The sequence below is a fragment of the Thunnus thynnus genome, chromosome 24 (genome assembly GCF_963924715.1).
Source record: "Thunnus thynnus chromosome 24, fThuThy2.1, whole genome shotgun sequence".
Classification (NCBI taxonomy): Eukaryota; Metazoa; Chordata; class Actinopteri; order Scombriformes; family Scombridae; genus Thunnus; species Thunnus thynnus.
Window position 1 is genome coordinate 10,597,900 of NC_089540.1, and position 13,591 is coordinate 10,611,490.

The window sequence follows — 13,591 nt, forward strand, 5'->3', positions numbered from 1 at the left end:
TGTAGAAAGTGTAATTGTTAGACAGAGTTACATATAGACTGAGGTGATTGTAATGTATATATTTGACACTTTTCATGATCAAAATTTTGGTTTGGTCTGGTGTTTTTCCTCAGGAGCACTCTTTAGATGACTATTAGTTATCTATTTGACATAACTGACCAATTGATAATGTAGGTAGGTACATAAAGTATGTATATGTAGAGTGATATGTAACCATTAATCTTATTTATGTATGTCATTACACAAAAAAAGAGATTTAAATAAAAATTCTTAAATCATATTGAATAAATCTATTTATATATTTATATATATATATATATATATTATATACACATTTATAAATACCATTTTGGAGGGGTGATCCTTTTAGTAAGGGGTTCAAGGACATGCCATCTTTTTTATTAATCCCTGTATTTATTGCACAATTAAATATTAATCAATAAAGTGTCTCTTTGACCATAAACAAAAAACATTGCCTCTAAAACTTATATGGAAACTGACAAAAGGTAGTGAAAGGTTATCAGACAATTTCAAAATACTGATTACATTCATGATACTGTTCATCAAATAATTAAAATGGGGTGTAAAAAAGACGTATAAAGTGTTTATACTTTTTCTTTGACATTCTATTGATAAAATTTATTTTCCTCTTCTGTTTGTCTTTTACCAGCTCACTTTATTTTCCAACTACATAATTTTCCTTTATTTCTTTATGAATACTGGATCTCCGCACACATTTAATCATTTATCCAATCTTTTTTTTTTTTTTTACTGCATTTTGTAAATTTTGGGCCTCCGTACACTGGCGTCAGGCGCCTTGGCCAAGATAAAATACACATATGTAACATCTTAAGCATTGTTTGTGAGTCTGTATATGACTGTGAAACTCAATAATACCATGAAAAAGAAGAATTTCAGTTAAAAACGTTACCATGGAATAAATGTTTCTGAGCCTGGCAGCAAACCAGAGCAGAGGACAGACTGGACTATTGTTTTCCTGACATGATCATGTTAAAATATGGCTCTGGTTGGTCCCACGGTTGGCTTCGGTGCCAGTCAGACCTACTTCTGCTTCACATGGCAGCAAGACAGAAAGGCAACATTCTTATTTAGGATCAATCCATTTTAAAGTTTTACTTACTACCAATTATATGATAAAAAAATTATTCCGGCTTCAGGTCAACAAGTACAAAACAGGATAGAAGTACAAACTTGGATTAAAGTCAACCACTTAGACTGTCTTCACCACTTTCACAATCACAAATTTTTTCCTTTAATCATATCTACGTGGTATTTTTTGGAAGTTCTATTTCCTTAAGGGTCCTGTCATCTCCATACTGACTCAACTTTACTCACATCTGATAAGAATGGATCTGAATAAACTACAGTCTAAACAAGCCAAAAGACCTTTAAACTCAGAAAGATGTTACGGTAGGTTTCATCTTTTTCTCAGGCCTCCACGTCATCGTGACACACAAAACGACCACTTTTTTTTTTCTTCAAGTATGAGCTTACTGCTCTATGATGCATCTATATCTTATCAGAACCGATAAACACTGGCAAAAATAGATGAAAACATAAACTTCTCAGATGCAGATGAGATTTAACTGTTTTAAGAGGCAGGAATCAAAGATAAGACAGACTGAAAATGATTTTTAATGGTTACCAAGAAGAAAGTATATTACTTATCATATTGTATTTACATTAAAATTTGGCGAGATAACTCAGTCTCAGAGCTGGAAGACCACACGCACACCCTCGGGGGAGAAATTTTGCAAACAAAACTCCAATTATGGAAAAAAAATGATGATGTAGACCAAAGGAAAATCCCCTTTTTTAATTACTGTTTCATCTCTAAGTAGTGGAGGACAGAACATTAAAAGAACATTAAAAGGGATGTCAAAGGCAGGACACACATAATGCATCACTCTTTGAATTTCACTTTGTTTAGTCTCTCATGGATTCTTGCATATGAGTGTAACTCGAATAAAGTAATGAGGAACAGCTTGTTATAAAGGATGGTGTAGACAAGAAGATCTGTATTGGTCATTCAAACCAGACCAAAAAACTCTTTCTCAGCTACTTTAGTTGCATCAATTAAGCTACACCGAGCACAGCTGAAGCCTGTCAGATAAGATGGTAACACCACACGTCATATTAAAATCCTGAGGAGAAGGAGAAAGCGCTCTCTTGTGTCAGAGAACAAAAAGTCTGATCATCAAATGTCTTTTGCTATATTTCCTGAAATGTCTCCTCTCCGTCTCCTTTTCTTCCCGCTCTCTCCTGCTCTTTACCGATCGGGCCTTTGGAGGCAGAAGACTTTCGATTGGTTGTCTCCTGAGGCGGTTATCGCGAGGGACGCTTCCCTGGAAGAGAGACGAGGACAAAGTCAAGTCAGAGGTCAAGTTAAGGGATGGGCAACAATATCAGGACAATACGGTATATTTACATGTAAGAAAGTTGTGAGAAAGACAAGATCTCAGGTGGCTTTAATGACTAAAATGATACTAACTAGTGCTGCACCAACAAATATTTTCATTATCAATTAATCTGTCAATCGTTTGGTCTAAAAAACATGAGAAAATAGTGAAAAATGCTCATTTTATTACATTCAAATGTCATTTTTTTGACCAACAGTCCAAAAGTTACTGATCATATATGACAAAGAAGAGCATCAAATTTTCACATTTGAAAAGCTGGAACCAACAAAAGTTTGGCTTTTATTCATAAAAAATGACTACAGTGGTTAATATATTTTTATTTTATTTATTTTCTGTTTCTGGACTAATTGTTTAATAGATTTATTAGCAGATGGAAGACCTAAGGAGGCAGACTCACGCTGGTTAACACCATCAGCACACTTAAAGTGTATTTACATACAGATCTGATGTAGAAATGAATGAATGCTAGTTTTTCTCTGTTTCTGTATTCAAATAACGCAACAAAAACCATCTGGATGCTGCAAGTTCTAGTGTGACACCAACACTAACTCGAGTTTAAAGCTGACTCGTGTTGTGGCGGAGTCCTACCTGTTGACGGTGAAGTCGAGGATCTCTGCGTTGTGGCCGTGGTACTCTGACACCATGTTGCCGGAGCGAGCGTCCCACAGGCGCAGCGCTCCGTCTAAACTGCAGGTGGACACCACGGAGGAAGACTCTTCCCACTGCAGGTGAACGATGCCCGCCTGGAGGAACACAGAGAGCAATTCCAGGTGAATAAACAAACTCTGGCAGCCAGCCTGGACGTCCTCCTCTACTTGGGAAACAAGTAGTCTGTCATTATATTTTATTACACCTGACTCATGGTTAACAGACAATAACTCCAGTTACAACAAAGGAAAAATGTATTCCTTAATTGGAATTTTCTCTTTCAGGTGTCCCTGCATGTATCTGTTGCACATAAGCAACTAGACCTCACAGATGACACTAATGTGGTTGCTAGGAGATTTATGAAACATCTGCGAAGCCTCCACGCAAGTTAAGACAAGAGAGAATTCATGTATGGAAACTTTCCTGTGCTTTAAACAAATGTGGAACTAAATATACTGTATAACACCACACACAGACACACACACACACACTCATATAGGGACGCTCTCTGTGCAGGCTGGTTACCTCATGTTGGCACCTGTGCCTCAAGACTTGTGTGGAGACATCATATATGGCCAGAGTCCCGTCCAGGTAAGCTACAGCTATGAGAGGCAGGCTGCAAAATATGAGAGAGATGACGCAAGTTGAGGAGCTGAAACAGAGCTGCGACACACTGAAATGATATAATGTCAAACTAAAATCCTCTTTATCGTAGATCTGCCCCATCAGGACTTAAGTGAAATTAAGTTGTTTGTTGATTCACATTCATTTTAATTAATCTGAAGTAGCTAAGAGCGAAATTGCATATTTTGTCAGACTAAACTTTCAAAGGAATCCAATTTACAGTCACAGGAGGCAGAAAAAAAGCAGCAAATCCTCAAATTTGTCAAATAACTGACATAATCAACTGATTATAAAACGATTCTTTCATCACTATTTACAGTAACATCCCACTGCTTCAAAATTAATACAGTTTAGCACCTGTATTCAACTTGGTTAGACTGCATGAAAAACTATTCTATGAATTAAAAAATATATTTATTCTCACTCACATGTTGCAGAATCCCACAGACTCGACAGAGTTGGATTCTTCATCGTCGTTCGATCCTTTGGCTACGCCTCCATCCACACAGAAAGCTCCGACCACCTTTACACACACACACACACACACACACACACACACACACACACACACACACACACACACACACACACAGATGACAAAAAAAAAAAAGATTGAAAGCTACCGAAGAACACTTAAGTCTTACAAAGAATACAAAACCAACCAGGATAAGGTTTACGAGTCACATGACCATCACTACACTAGGCTTGTTTTCCTTGTTCATGTGTATCTGCTGTTGTGTTGTCATGGCGCCCACCTTGCCCGTTGCGGTGTTAATGAGTTTGGCGCAGCCGTCCACTGACCCCGTCAGCACCAGAGAGCCGTCCTTGTTGCACGCCAGACAGGTCAGCGCCCCCTTGTGTCCGTCCTGACCTGCCGAAACGTGAAACGACGTACGTTTTCTCAATTCTCATCCTTTTATCAGAATTCGTGCGGAGCAGAAACTTTAGCTTGTGTCCGTTTTGTCTTTGTACATCTCAATTATTTGCACCAAATCACCAAAAGTGGACTGGAAACATTAGTTTCCACTGATTGTATTTTTGTTGCTGTTGCCTGTTTTATTGGGTTGTAACTGCATTTTATTAATGTCAGATACTTTTATAGTTTCCCTTATTGCCTTTTATTTACTGTTGTCGTCTATTTGTATATAACTTTGTCACTATAGTGAGAGAAGCAGTTTCCATAAAGCTGCTGTTTATATTCCTTTTATTTAAAATGTAAACTAAAATCAGCCCATTACTCAATGACCTCTTCGTTTTGCTATGTCATCCCCTTACATGGCAGAATAACTTTCCCGCTGTGGTTGAAACAGACCGAATAACATCAGATGTTTTCCAGTGAATCACTCAAACACGCACTTCCCTTGAAAGCAGAAATCTCCTCGTTGTCTTGCCTCAGCTCTTTTATGAATGTGATCTCTCTACAAGTTCTCTCCCTCCAAAATTTAAAAGGTAACGTGAGAGCCGCCACTCACCTTTAATGACGTGGATAGCATTGCCCTGCTTCAAATCCCACACTCGCACTGTCCCGTCCTCGTAACCCACCACAGCCCGTTTACCTGGAGATGAATGATGAAATATACACGTTAAAGTGAAACAAGTTAACATTTGAGGACTTGTTTTGATCAACTTCTCTCTAGATCTGTTTTAAAATGTGTCTCTTTAAATGTTTTACTACTTTTGAATATTCTAAAGCGTCTGATGACTCCATTTCAAAAAGGAAACGTCCTTTTCTTTTAGTCTCTTACCGTCGGGAAGGACTTTGCCACGGGTGGCCTGGCATGCAGAGCTCTGGAAGGTTTTACAGTCTCCTGAGGGGATCTTCCACATCCACACGTTGCCGTCGTCTGTTCCCGCCAGCAGCACCGGAGCACACGGATGCCACTCCAACCACTGCGGAGGAAGCCGGGCAGACAACCACCAATTAATTATTTTTCCTCTACCTTCCACTGCAGTTTACACAGTTTGTTACTTTTACCGAGCAGCCCTTATTAATGCTATTATGGGGTTGTGTGCCTTGCTAAAGGGCAACTCAGCAGCGGTGGTTGAGGAAGGGGGAGGAATGTCTGATCACTTACTTCCCTCTCACATGACCGCAAATTCTCAGCCTGAGCACTCATCCTCTCTTATTTCCTCATAAATACCTTCAACCCCAATAAAAACCCTTTACACAAGTGCTTACAGATGGAGAAACTGTAAACAAGACAAAATAATACACACTTTACATAAAATACACATTCTCTGCACTGAAACTTTTACCTCCAGATCGCCCACTTCGAAGGACCAGATCTCCTGTTTGGTCTCCACTTTCCAGACTTTAATCACGCCGCTCATGTCGCCCGAAGCCACCAGGGCGGAGTCGTGGCTGAACACGGCGCACGTCACGGAGTCTTTGTGGCCTGTGGAGGCAAAAATAAAAAAGGGTTGCAGCTAGAGATGAATTCACTGTCACACTGATGATTTCAGTTTGTAGTATCATGTATATGAATGAGCTAAAAGCTACAGGAAGACACCAAGAGCACTTCTACCCCCACGACGTTTGTGTTTATGTTCCTACCGCCTGGTTTCAGGAAGACAGGATGTAAACAAAAGGTGACATGGACTCACTTGTTAATTGAGTTTATCAGTAAAAAAATAGAGTTGTTCATGTTGTTCTGTTATGACTATTGGAGGAAAAATAACTCATCGGTCTGTTTTCTGACAGAGAATAACTCTTTAACATATTTTCGGTTCATTTTTTGCATTTCGTTCAGGTTATGATTTCTACGTTAACTAAATTTGATTGTTTTTACCTTTTACTCTCGTTTTAGCCGTCTGTTTTAGCCGTCTGTTTACACTAAGTTTGTATTTCTGACACTCAGATTGGGGCATTTTCAAAAAAGAATGTCAAGGCAGATGAATCTAAAAAAAAAAAGAGCCTGGTGTTTTAGTATAGATGAGGAAAAGGGAGCTTTTGGGCTATGTAGCAGTAGAGTAAAGACAACTTTATGATTAACAGGTAGGTTTTAGGAGCAATCACAAAATGCTATTTTATAACTGATGTTCCTTTAACAACTGAAAGAGAAAAGTAGTGCTGGTCTCTGTTTCTCACTGTTGACCAGAAGTTTAGGCTGCAATGTACAGTTTTGTCGTTTTGAATCAGGACGATGAACATGAGATTTAACATTTGCCTTTTATTTCAGCATTTTTGTGCTTAACAAAAATGACCTGAACACCAGTGAGGGTTCATTTTCACTCATAAACAGCATTTCAGCTCTCAGCCTGCCTTTAACAAACACTCACCTGTGCACTCAAACAGAACCTCTCCGTCGCTCACCCTCCAAACGTACGCCTTATCGTCCTCTCCTCCTGTTACCGCCAGGGTGTTTGTGGCTGGATCCAAGTTCACACAAAACACAGAGCCTGGACAGACAAACAGAGGATCAAATTAAACTTAACAGACTTAAAATGTGTCTGATGATAATAAAAGCACAAAGACAGAGGCAGGAAGTTACCGGTGTGTTTGGAGAAGGTGAGCTCGCTGTCATCTTGCTCTGCCTCTGCTTCCATATCGTCCTCCGTCTCCCAGCCTTCATCATCATCTGCGTTGTCAGGCGCTTCAAAGTCGACGTCCTCCAAGTTGTCAGCCAAATCATCTGTAAGTGGAAGAGGAAGTTTAAAAAAATGAGATTTTTTTCAACTGAAAGCTTCCAAAATAGGTTTGATTGGGTTAGATTTGACTAATTTGGACAGTTGAAGCTTCATATTAGCTTCAGATAAACTTTTAAATACATTTTTGCACAGAAGGAGGACTGTTGAATTTGTCCCCCATCACTTACATTGTAAGTGCATTATAAAGGGACCTTCTAGTGGTCAGTATGAACAGGAGAAATTATTTACAGAGAGAAAAACCTGTTCAGTGTTCATTTGTACACCTGACTGTCGTTATAAGACACTCTTGAAAAATTGTGAACTTGTCCTTTAAAGCTAGTGAGGGTTTTTGAGGGCCTAAAGGTGTTTCGTCCCTGAACTACTAACAGAAATAGTGTAATTTCTTCTGTGACATAAGGTAGTTTTGAATGTTTTATTACAGTTTAAAGGGTGTCTGATCAAATAGATCAAATGGTTAACACTTTTCTACCCACCGGGACCAGGCTCCGTGTCGTTTAGGTCGATAACCTCAATAATTTCCTCATCTCCGTGGATGTCAATCGCATTTTCCTCCGTGTTATCCATACTGTTAGCACGCTGAAAGCTAGTAAAACAACCGAAAAGTAACGTTAACCGAGCTGGTAAAGCTAGCTACTACTTTTAGCTACGCACAGACTCGTAACGTATTTAAAGCTACACTTTCGCTAATAAACGTTATGTGAATTTAGATAAGCAATACTTAAATATCAAAATAACAGAGTCCCCATGTTTTCTTCACATGTTTCGGCGACTGGAGAGACAGGCGCAGATTGATGACGACATAAACCGTCAGCGTTCGTTTACGTCTTTGTCCACAAGATGGCGGAGTTGTAAAGAATGAAAACATGAGAGAGGCCTCAGAGGTGAGTTATGAAGCTGTCTCAACACTTTACTGTCTTCACCCTTCGCATTAACATTTTCATTAATACTTATGATAATAAGAATAATACATTTTATTCATAGAGCGCTTTTCTAGGTATTCAAATAGCATGATAATACTAATACAAAACTACTCCTGCCACCGGTGGTGGAAAGTAACCAAGTACATTTACTCAAGTACTGTACTTAAATAACGTTACATTTTTGAGGTACTTGTACTTTACTTGTACTTTACTTGTACTTTACATTTTATGCTACTTTATACTTCCAGTGAACTACATTTCAGAGGGAAATGTTGTACTTTCTACTCCACTACATTTATTTTACAGCTTTAGTTACTTTCAGATGAAGATTTGACACAATGGATAATATAAGAAAAAAATACAACACATTGTTAAAGATGAAACCAGTGGTTTACAACCTTTTTGGCTTTTGATGTCTTACAAAAAGCAGTGTGTAGTCGGGGTCACATTTAACATGTCTATGAGTTATTAACAGCTCCACCAAATAGTGATTTTTCCCTCTAAACTTCTCACATGGTTTCATTTCAATAAATGTTCAAATGATCCAATATTTCAGCAAAGATCAAAGATTAGAGAAAAAGTCCAAAAACTTTGTTTTTTCTTCTTTCCTCTCCTATTAATCATCTCACGACCCCTCAGGTTTATCTGGTGACCCTTTGGAGTCGATTTTTCATGCAGGACTTTTACTTGTAATGGAGTATTTTTACATTGCTGTATTGGTACTTTTACTTAAGTAAAGGAATCTGAATACTTATTCCACCACTGATCACAACTATAATACAGCTTATTCAAGTAATAAAATAGATTTAGCTAGATGTCTTAGCCATCATGATAGCCATCAGATTTACATGATATGTTCCAAGAGAAAACTTGAAACTTTACATATTATAGGTAAATACAGATAAATGGTACTATAGGATTATCCAAGGACTGTTGTATTTGTCCAGGTTAGTTTCAACTACTGGAAAACGAGCGTCACTGTCTACTTTCTATTTCTTTTTTATAGTGTAACCGTCGATATCCCATTCACTTGCATGAGAAAGTGTTTCCAAACTTTTGACTGGCACAGTACCTCCTCCAGGCATCATTATGGAATACAGAAAAGTCTGACTACTAATAACAATGGTCAAGCAGCAGCAGCACCATGCAGAGAACGTGTTGCTTTTAACATTGTTTCTATTTTTGTGCCGTCAGGGTTTCGTCCAGCAGCGACCCAGGAAGCAAAAGTCCTTGCATGTGCACATTTTTCTTGTCCTCTTACTAACTCTTAAAATATCATCATGGTGTGTTCCTCATTGTGTGACTGTGATGCCATCTCTCTACTGCATGCCTTCTTGTTAACGCAGCCTTGTCTTTCACTCATTCACTATTCCCCTGCGTGATTAAGACTCAGCGGCCTCCTCTCTTCTCTGTAGCGAGTAGTAAATTGAGAGTTCAGACACGTATGAATCATCATCATTCTGCTTCAATGCTGACAGGTGTCACAAAACTGTAATTTACACGTCTGTTATTACAGAGGCAAAGGTGACGCGAGGCATAGTGGGATTTTGAACTAAAAATAGGGAACACGCCATTGACAGTTCAGTCCTCAGTCCATTGAGGAAGTTATTGAACTTAAATTGTTCAACTTAAACTTCAGCTTTATTAAATGGCCCAAAGGAAATTTGGTTTGCAGCACCAATCTACTTGGAGATAAAATAAATAGAAAGATTAAGACAAATAAAGAGCTAAATAAAGTGCAGTTCTTGGTCAGATAAAGCTCAGGGGTGTACATTATGTCGCTGTATTGCGTTAAGATATTCAACCCACAGGAATAAGAGAAAGTCTCAACTTCTCATGTGGTTTACAGGACAGCTAAGAATCAACTGAGCCTTACTGATAACTCTTTGAAAAGAAATGCCTTGAAACTGGGTTTGCTGCATCCTTATCACCTTGCCAGTCAGTTTGAAGCAACCAAACTGAGCCACAATATAGTAAATAAGAAAAGTTCAATGGTTGTGGAAGTGATACCGGGCTGTTTCCCTCTAACATCAGCGATTATGTCTTTGGTTTTATCCTCAAAATATACATATAACTCATTACACCAGTGATACGCAAATTGCGGCCTCCTAACAAACGCGGAAGTTTTTCTCTCTAGATTAGCTTCCAACAAACATTTACATGACTCTTCATGAATCCACTGTAGATAACAAGGCTCATGTAAATCCCAATGAATATGAGCTTGACAGATAGCCTAGTCTCATGTTTATGAGTCATTTTGTGACAAATTAGTATTAACATAAGCTGCCATTACTCTGTTTGCCCTCACTTACTGACGAATTATGACATCTGCTTTCAGATACAGCCTTAAAAACCATTGATGAATAATTTTTATTCTTGAATGAATTCAAAGAAACGATCAAAACATGTTAAAAACATATCGGTCTGTGTTTTCATCATCGCCGACCTCTTTGTTAATGCCACGTCATCGACGACTTATCGGTGTTCAGACCAACGATGAGAGCATATTTCAACACACGCCTGTCATCATAAGAGCTTTCGCCATCGGTCGTGTACAAGATTAAAAGAACAGCAGAAATATTACACTTCAGACACTCTAATAAAACGTCATAAAGAGTGATTTGAAGTTATTTTTATGTGTTTCAATGATATTTTGAAGTACTCCTTTCTGTCAAAGTTATGATTTTGTATTTTATATCTGCGGTTTGGCCGATAAAACGGATTCTCAGTTCGATCCTCTGCAGAACCTGCGGTGAAATCAAAGTTCCTCATGTCTCCGACAGCTTGCTTCCACCCTGCTGGAGTGTCATTGAGCAAATATACAACGTAAATCCCTCCAAGATCAGGGCCTGACCTTTGACCTTCTCGGGAAATTCGTTTATTGTCCGCAGTAAACCACAGGAATATCATTAGAAGCAGAGCAGCACTCGAAATGAGCTCTCCTCTCTTTCCGAATCTCTCCATCAAAAGTTCCCCCAGCCAGAGATATTTTATGAACACTTAACACAGTTTGTCTACTTCAAGTTTCTTGGTTGGGCTTTTATGTCTTCTTGCTATATGCTGCTGGCAGAGCTCTCGGACTGCATGCCCAAATAAGTTTTACTGGCTGCCTGGGCCCTCCATTTCAAGCCTTCCCCTGGAAAAATACAACCATCTCATGATGTGGTGAGATGTGGAAACATCAGGGTGTACGTTATTTAGTCGTTTTAAATCTGCAGTGAGTGAGAGATTTATAAACTCTCCGTTCAGTTATGTTGGAAGAAGCCGTTGAACTTTCACGCTGGAAACTTAGATGACATTAGTTACGACGCTGGTTGCCGCCGCTTTATTTCATCAATCTTTTTCTGCATTTTTTTTTTTTTTTTTTTCCAGCCAAAGACTTCATTCAGCTCCTATTCACATAAGCCGCTAACATTGTTGAATTAATTGGGGGGAATATTAATGGGGGTTTTGGGACATTTACAGTGGGTAGCAGTTGATGTTGAAGGATGATGCAAATACTGATCCAAGAGCTGATATTTTCCCATGTAATTAAATTAACTCATTTTCATACCAAAACATGGCAAGAAGTCACTGTTTTCCCTAGAAACAGCAGTTAGACCATCATGAGACACTCAGATTCTCCACTGAAACCCAGACTTAGGAAATTCTTTCAGGCTTAGCAGCTCCTTAAGGCAATGTCGCTCATAAATAAATGTCAGAAAACATATAAACTGACTCGTCACATCAAAGATTAACAACATGACAGACCTAAGTCTCGGAAGGTGGATATGCGTGTTTAATCCTCCTCGGGAGTAACAGGAAAGTCCTTATAGCTGTGCAATAGAGATCGTGAGCCGGTGTTGACTTCAGAAAACATGTGATCCAGTCCCCCGAGCAACCGGGACATCCACCGGAGCATCAATCACCAGCTGAAAGGAAGTTATTTCACTTCTTTCGGTGATTAAGTTAGGCTTTTTTTTTGTGAAAGGTTCTAAACAGATTTTTTCATAAGATTGGATTCACAGATAGTCGGGATTAGAAAGGATTTGACGAGGAACTGAATGTAAAAATCCAGCAGCGGTGAAAAGTTTGTTTACTCAAATACTGCTCAGTTCAATTTTCAGTTTATTTTTCCATCTGACGCTACTTCAAACTTCTATTTTACTGCATTTCAGAGAGAAACGCTGTAGTTTTTATTCCTCTACATTTATTGGACAGCTATAGTTATTGGTTACTTTTTAAATTAAGATTTTAAATTTAAAAAAAAAACTATGAGAAGCTTATAAAATACAATATGGTGTTGAAGATTAAACCAGTAGTTTCCAACCTTTCTGGCTTGTGATCCCTTACAAAATAAAGGCAGCGTTTTGTTTGGCATCAAGTCCACCTTAAACTTCTCCGATTTATTTTTTTTTATTTAAAAAAGCTTGTCATATAAAAGAGGTCAAATTATTTCACAATATTTAAGAAAATGAATACAAATGTGTGCTGCAGAAGTTTTTAGCTTCTCTCCTGCTCCATAAATCATTTGATGACCCTTGAGATCAATCTTGTGACCTTTTGGAGGGGGCCCAACCCTTAGGTTGAGAACCACCGGTCTAACTACCTAACTGTGTAATCAGAGATGCTTTCAGTATATTTGGCTGATCATACTGGTGTACTTTGACTTTATTTGACTTTGAATGCAGAACTTTTACTTGTCATAGAGTACTTGTATGAGTCGAGCACATTTTCTACCACCAAACAATCAAAATCATGACTCTAACATAGACAGAAACTTTTTTGAAACTGTAGAAATGTCTTTGCAGGTTTTTAAAGATATGATCTTACAAACAGGCTGCAGGATTGTTGAGCGCTTGTGGAGGTTTTTTCTCTCGCGCCGAGTGCCTTCCCCCCGGTTTGGTTTTGTCTAAGTCTTTTGAATCTGCCTATTTTTACCCAGACGCTCTGGAACAGCACATTGGGTGGGCTTTTTCTCTCTGCCGTCATCAAGACAGCGGAGACCAGGAGCAACCCGTCATAACAACATTTCTCGGTTTATCACTCCAGCAAGCTGGTTTATGTCTGAAAAAGCAGGACACTCAGGGGTGCTGTTACTTTATAGGAACACACACTGCCTGACCAGAACGTGGAAGCATATTCATCTATGTGTATGTGTGTGTGTGTGTGTGTGTACAGTACATGCACCTTTACACAAACACATACACACGCACACACACACACACACACAGTATCAGTAATAAGGCCTGGGAGCTGTTGCTGTGTGAGAGGTAATTACTCCATGCAGCTCAGCGAGGCTTTGATGGAAAGTTTTAGACTAACTGGCTC

At 38.8% G+C, this 13,591-nt stretch overlaps 2 protein-coding genes across 3 annotated transcripts in view; one reads left to right on the forward strand and one right to left on the reverse strand.

Annotated features, from left to right (window-relative positions):
- Positions 1-1,633: 1,633 nt before the first annotated feature.
- aamp (angio-associated, migratory cell protein) lies at positions 1,634-8,125 on the reverse strand. The gene is made up of 11 exons (XM_067583679.1): positions 7,835-8,125; positions 7,205-7,345; positions 6,993-7,112; positions 5,970-6,109; positions 5,459-5,603; positions 5,186-5,269; positions 4,469-4,584; positions 4,142-4,236; positions 3,615-3,705; positions 3,030-3,184; positions 1,634-2,366 (listed from the first exon to the last, which is right to left on the reverse strand). The coding sequence occupies exons 1-11, from the start codon at positions 7,923-7,925 to the stop codon at positions 2,291-2,293; spliced, it is 1,254 nt and encodes a 417-aa protein (XP_067439780.1). The 5' UTR covers positions 7,926-8,125; the 3' UTR covers positions 1,634-2,290.
- Positions 8,126-8,182: 57 nt separating this feature from the next.
- Positions 8,183-13,591, forward strand: part of LOC137177390 (histone deacetylase 4-like) — a 70,061-nt gene continuing 64,652 nt past the window's right edge. Inside the window, exon 1 of one of the 2 annotated variants that reach the window (XM_067583676.1) lies at positions 8,183-8,242. The gene's annotated coding sequence lies outside the window, so the exon portion shown is untranslated. The remainder of the gene's footprint in view (positions 8,243-13,591) is intronic. The other variant, XM_067583674.1, reaches the window with a different exon arrangement.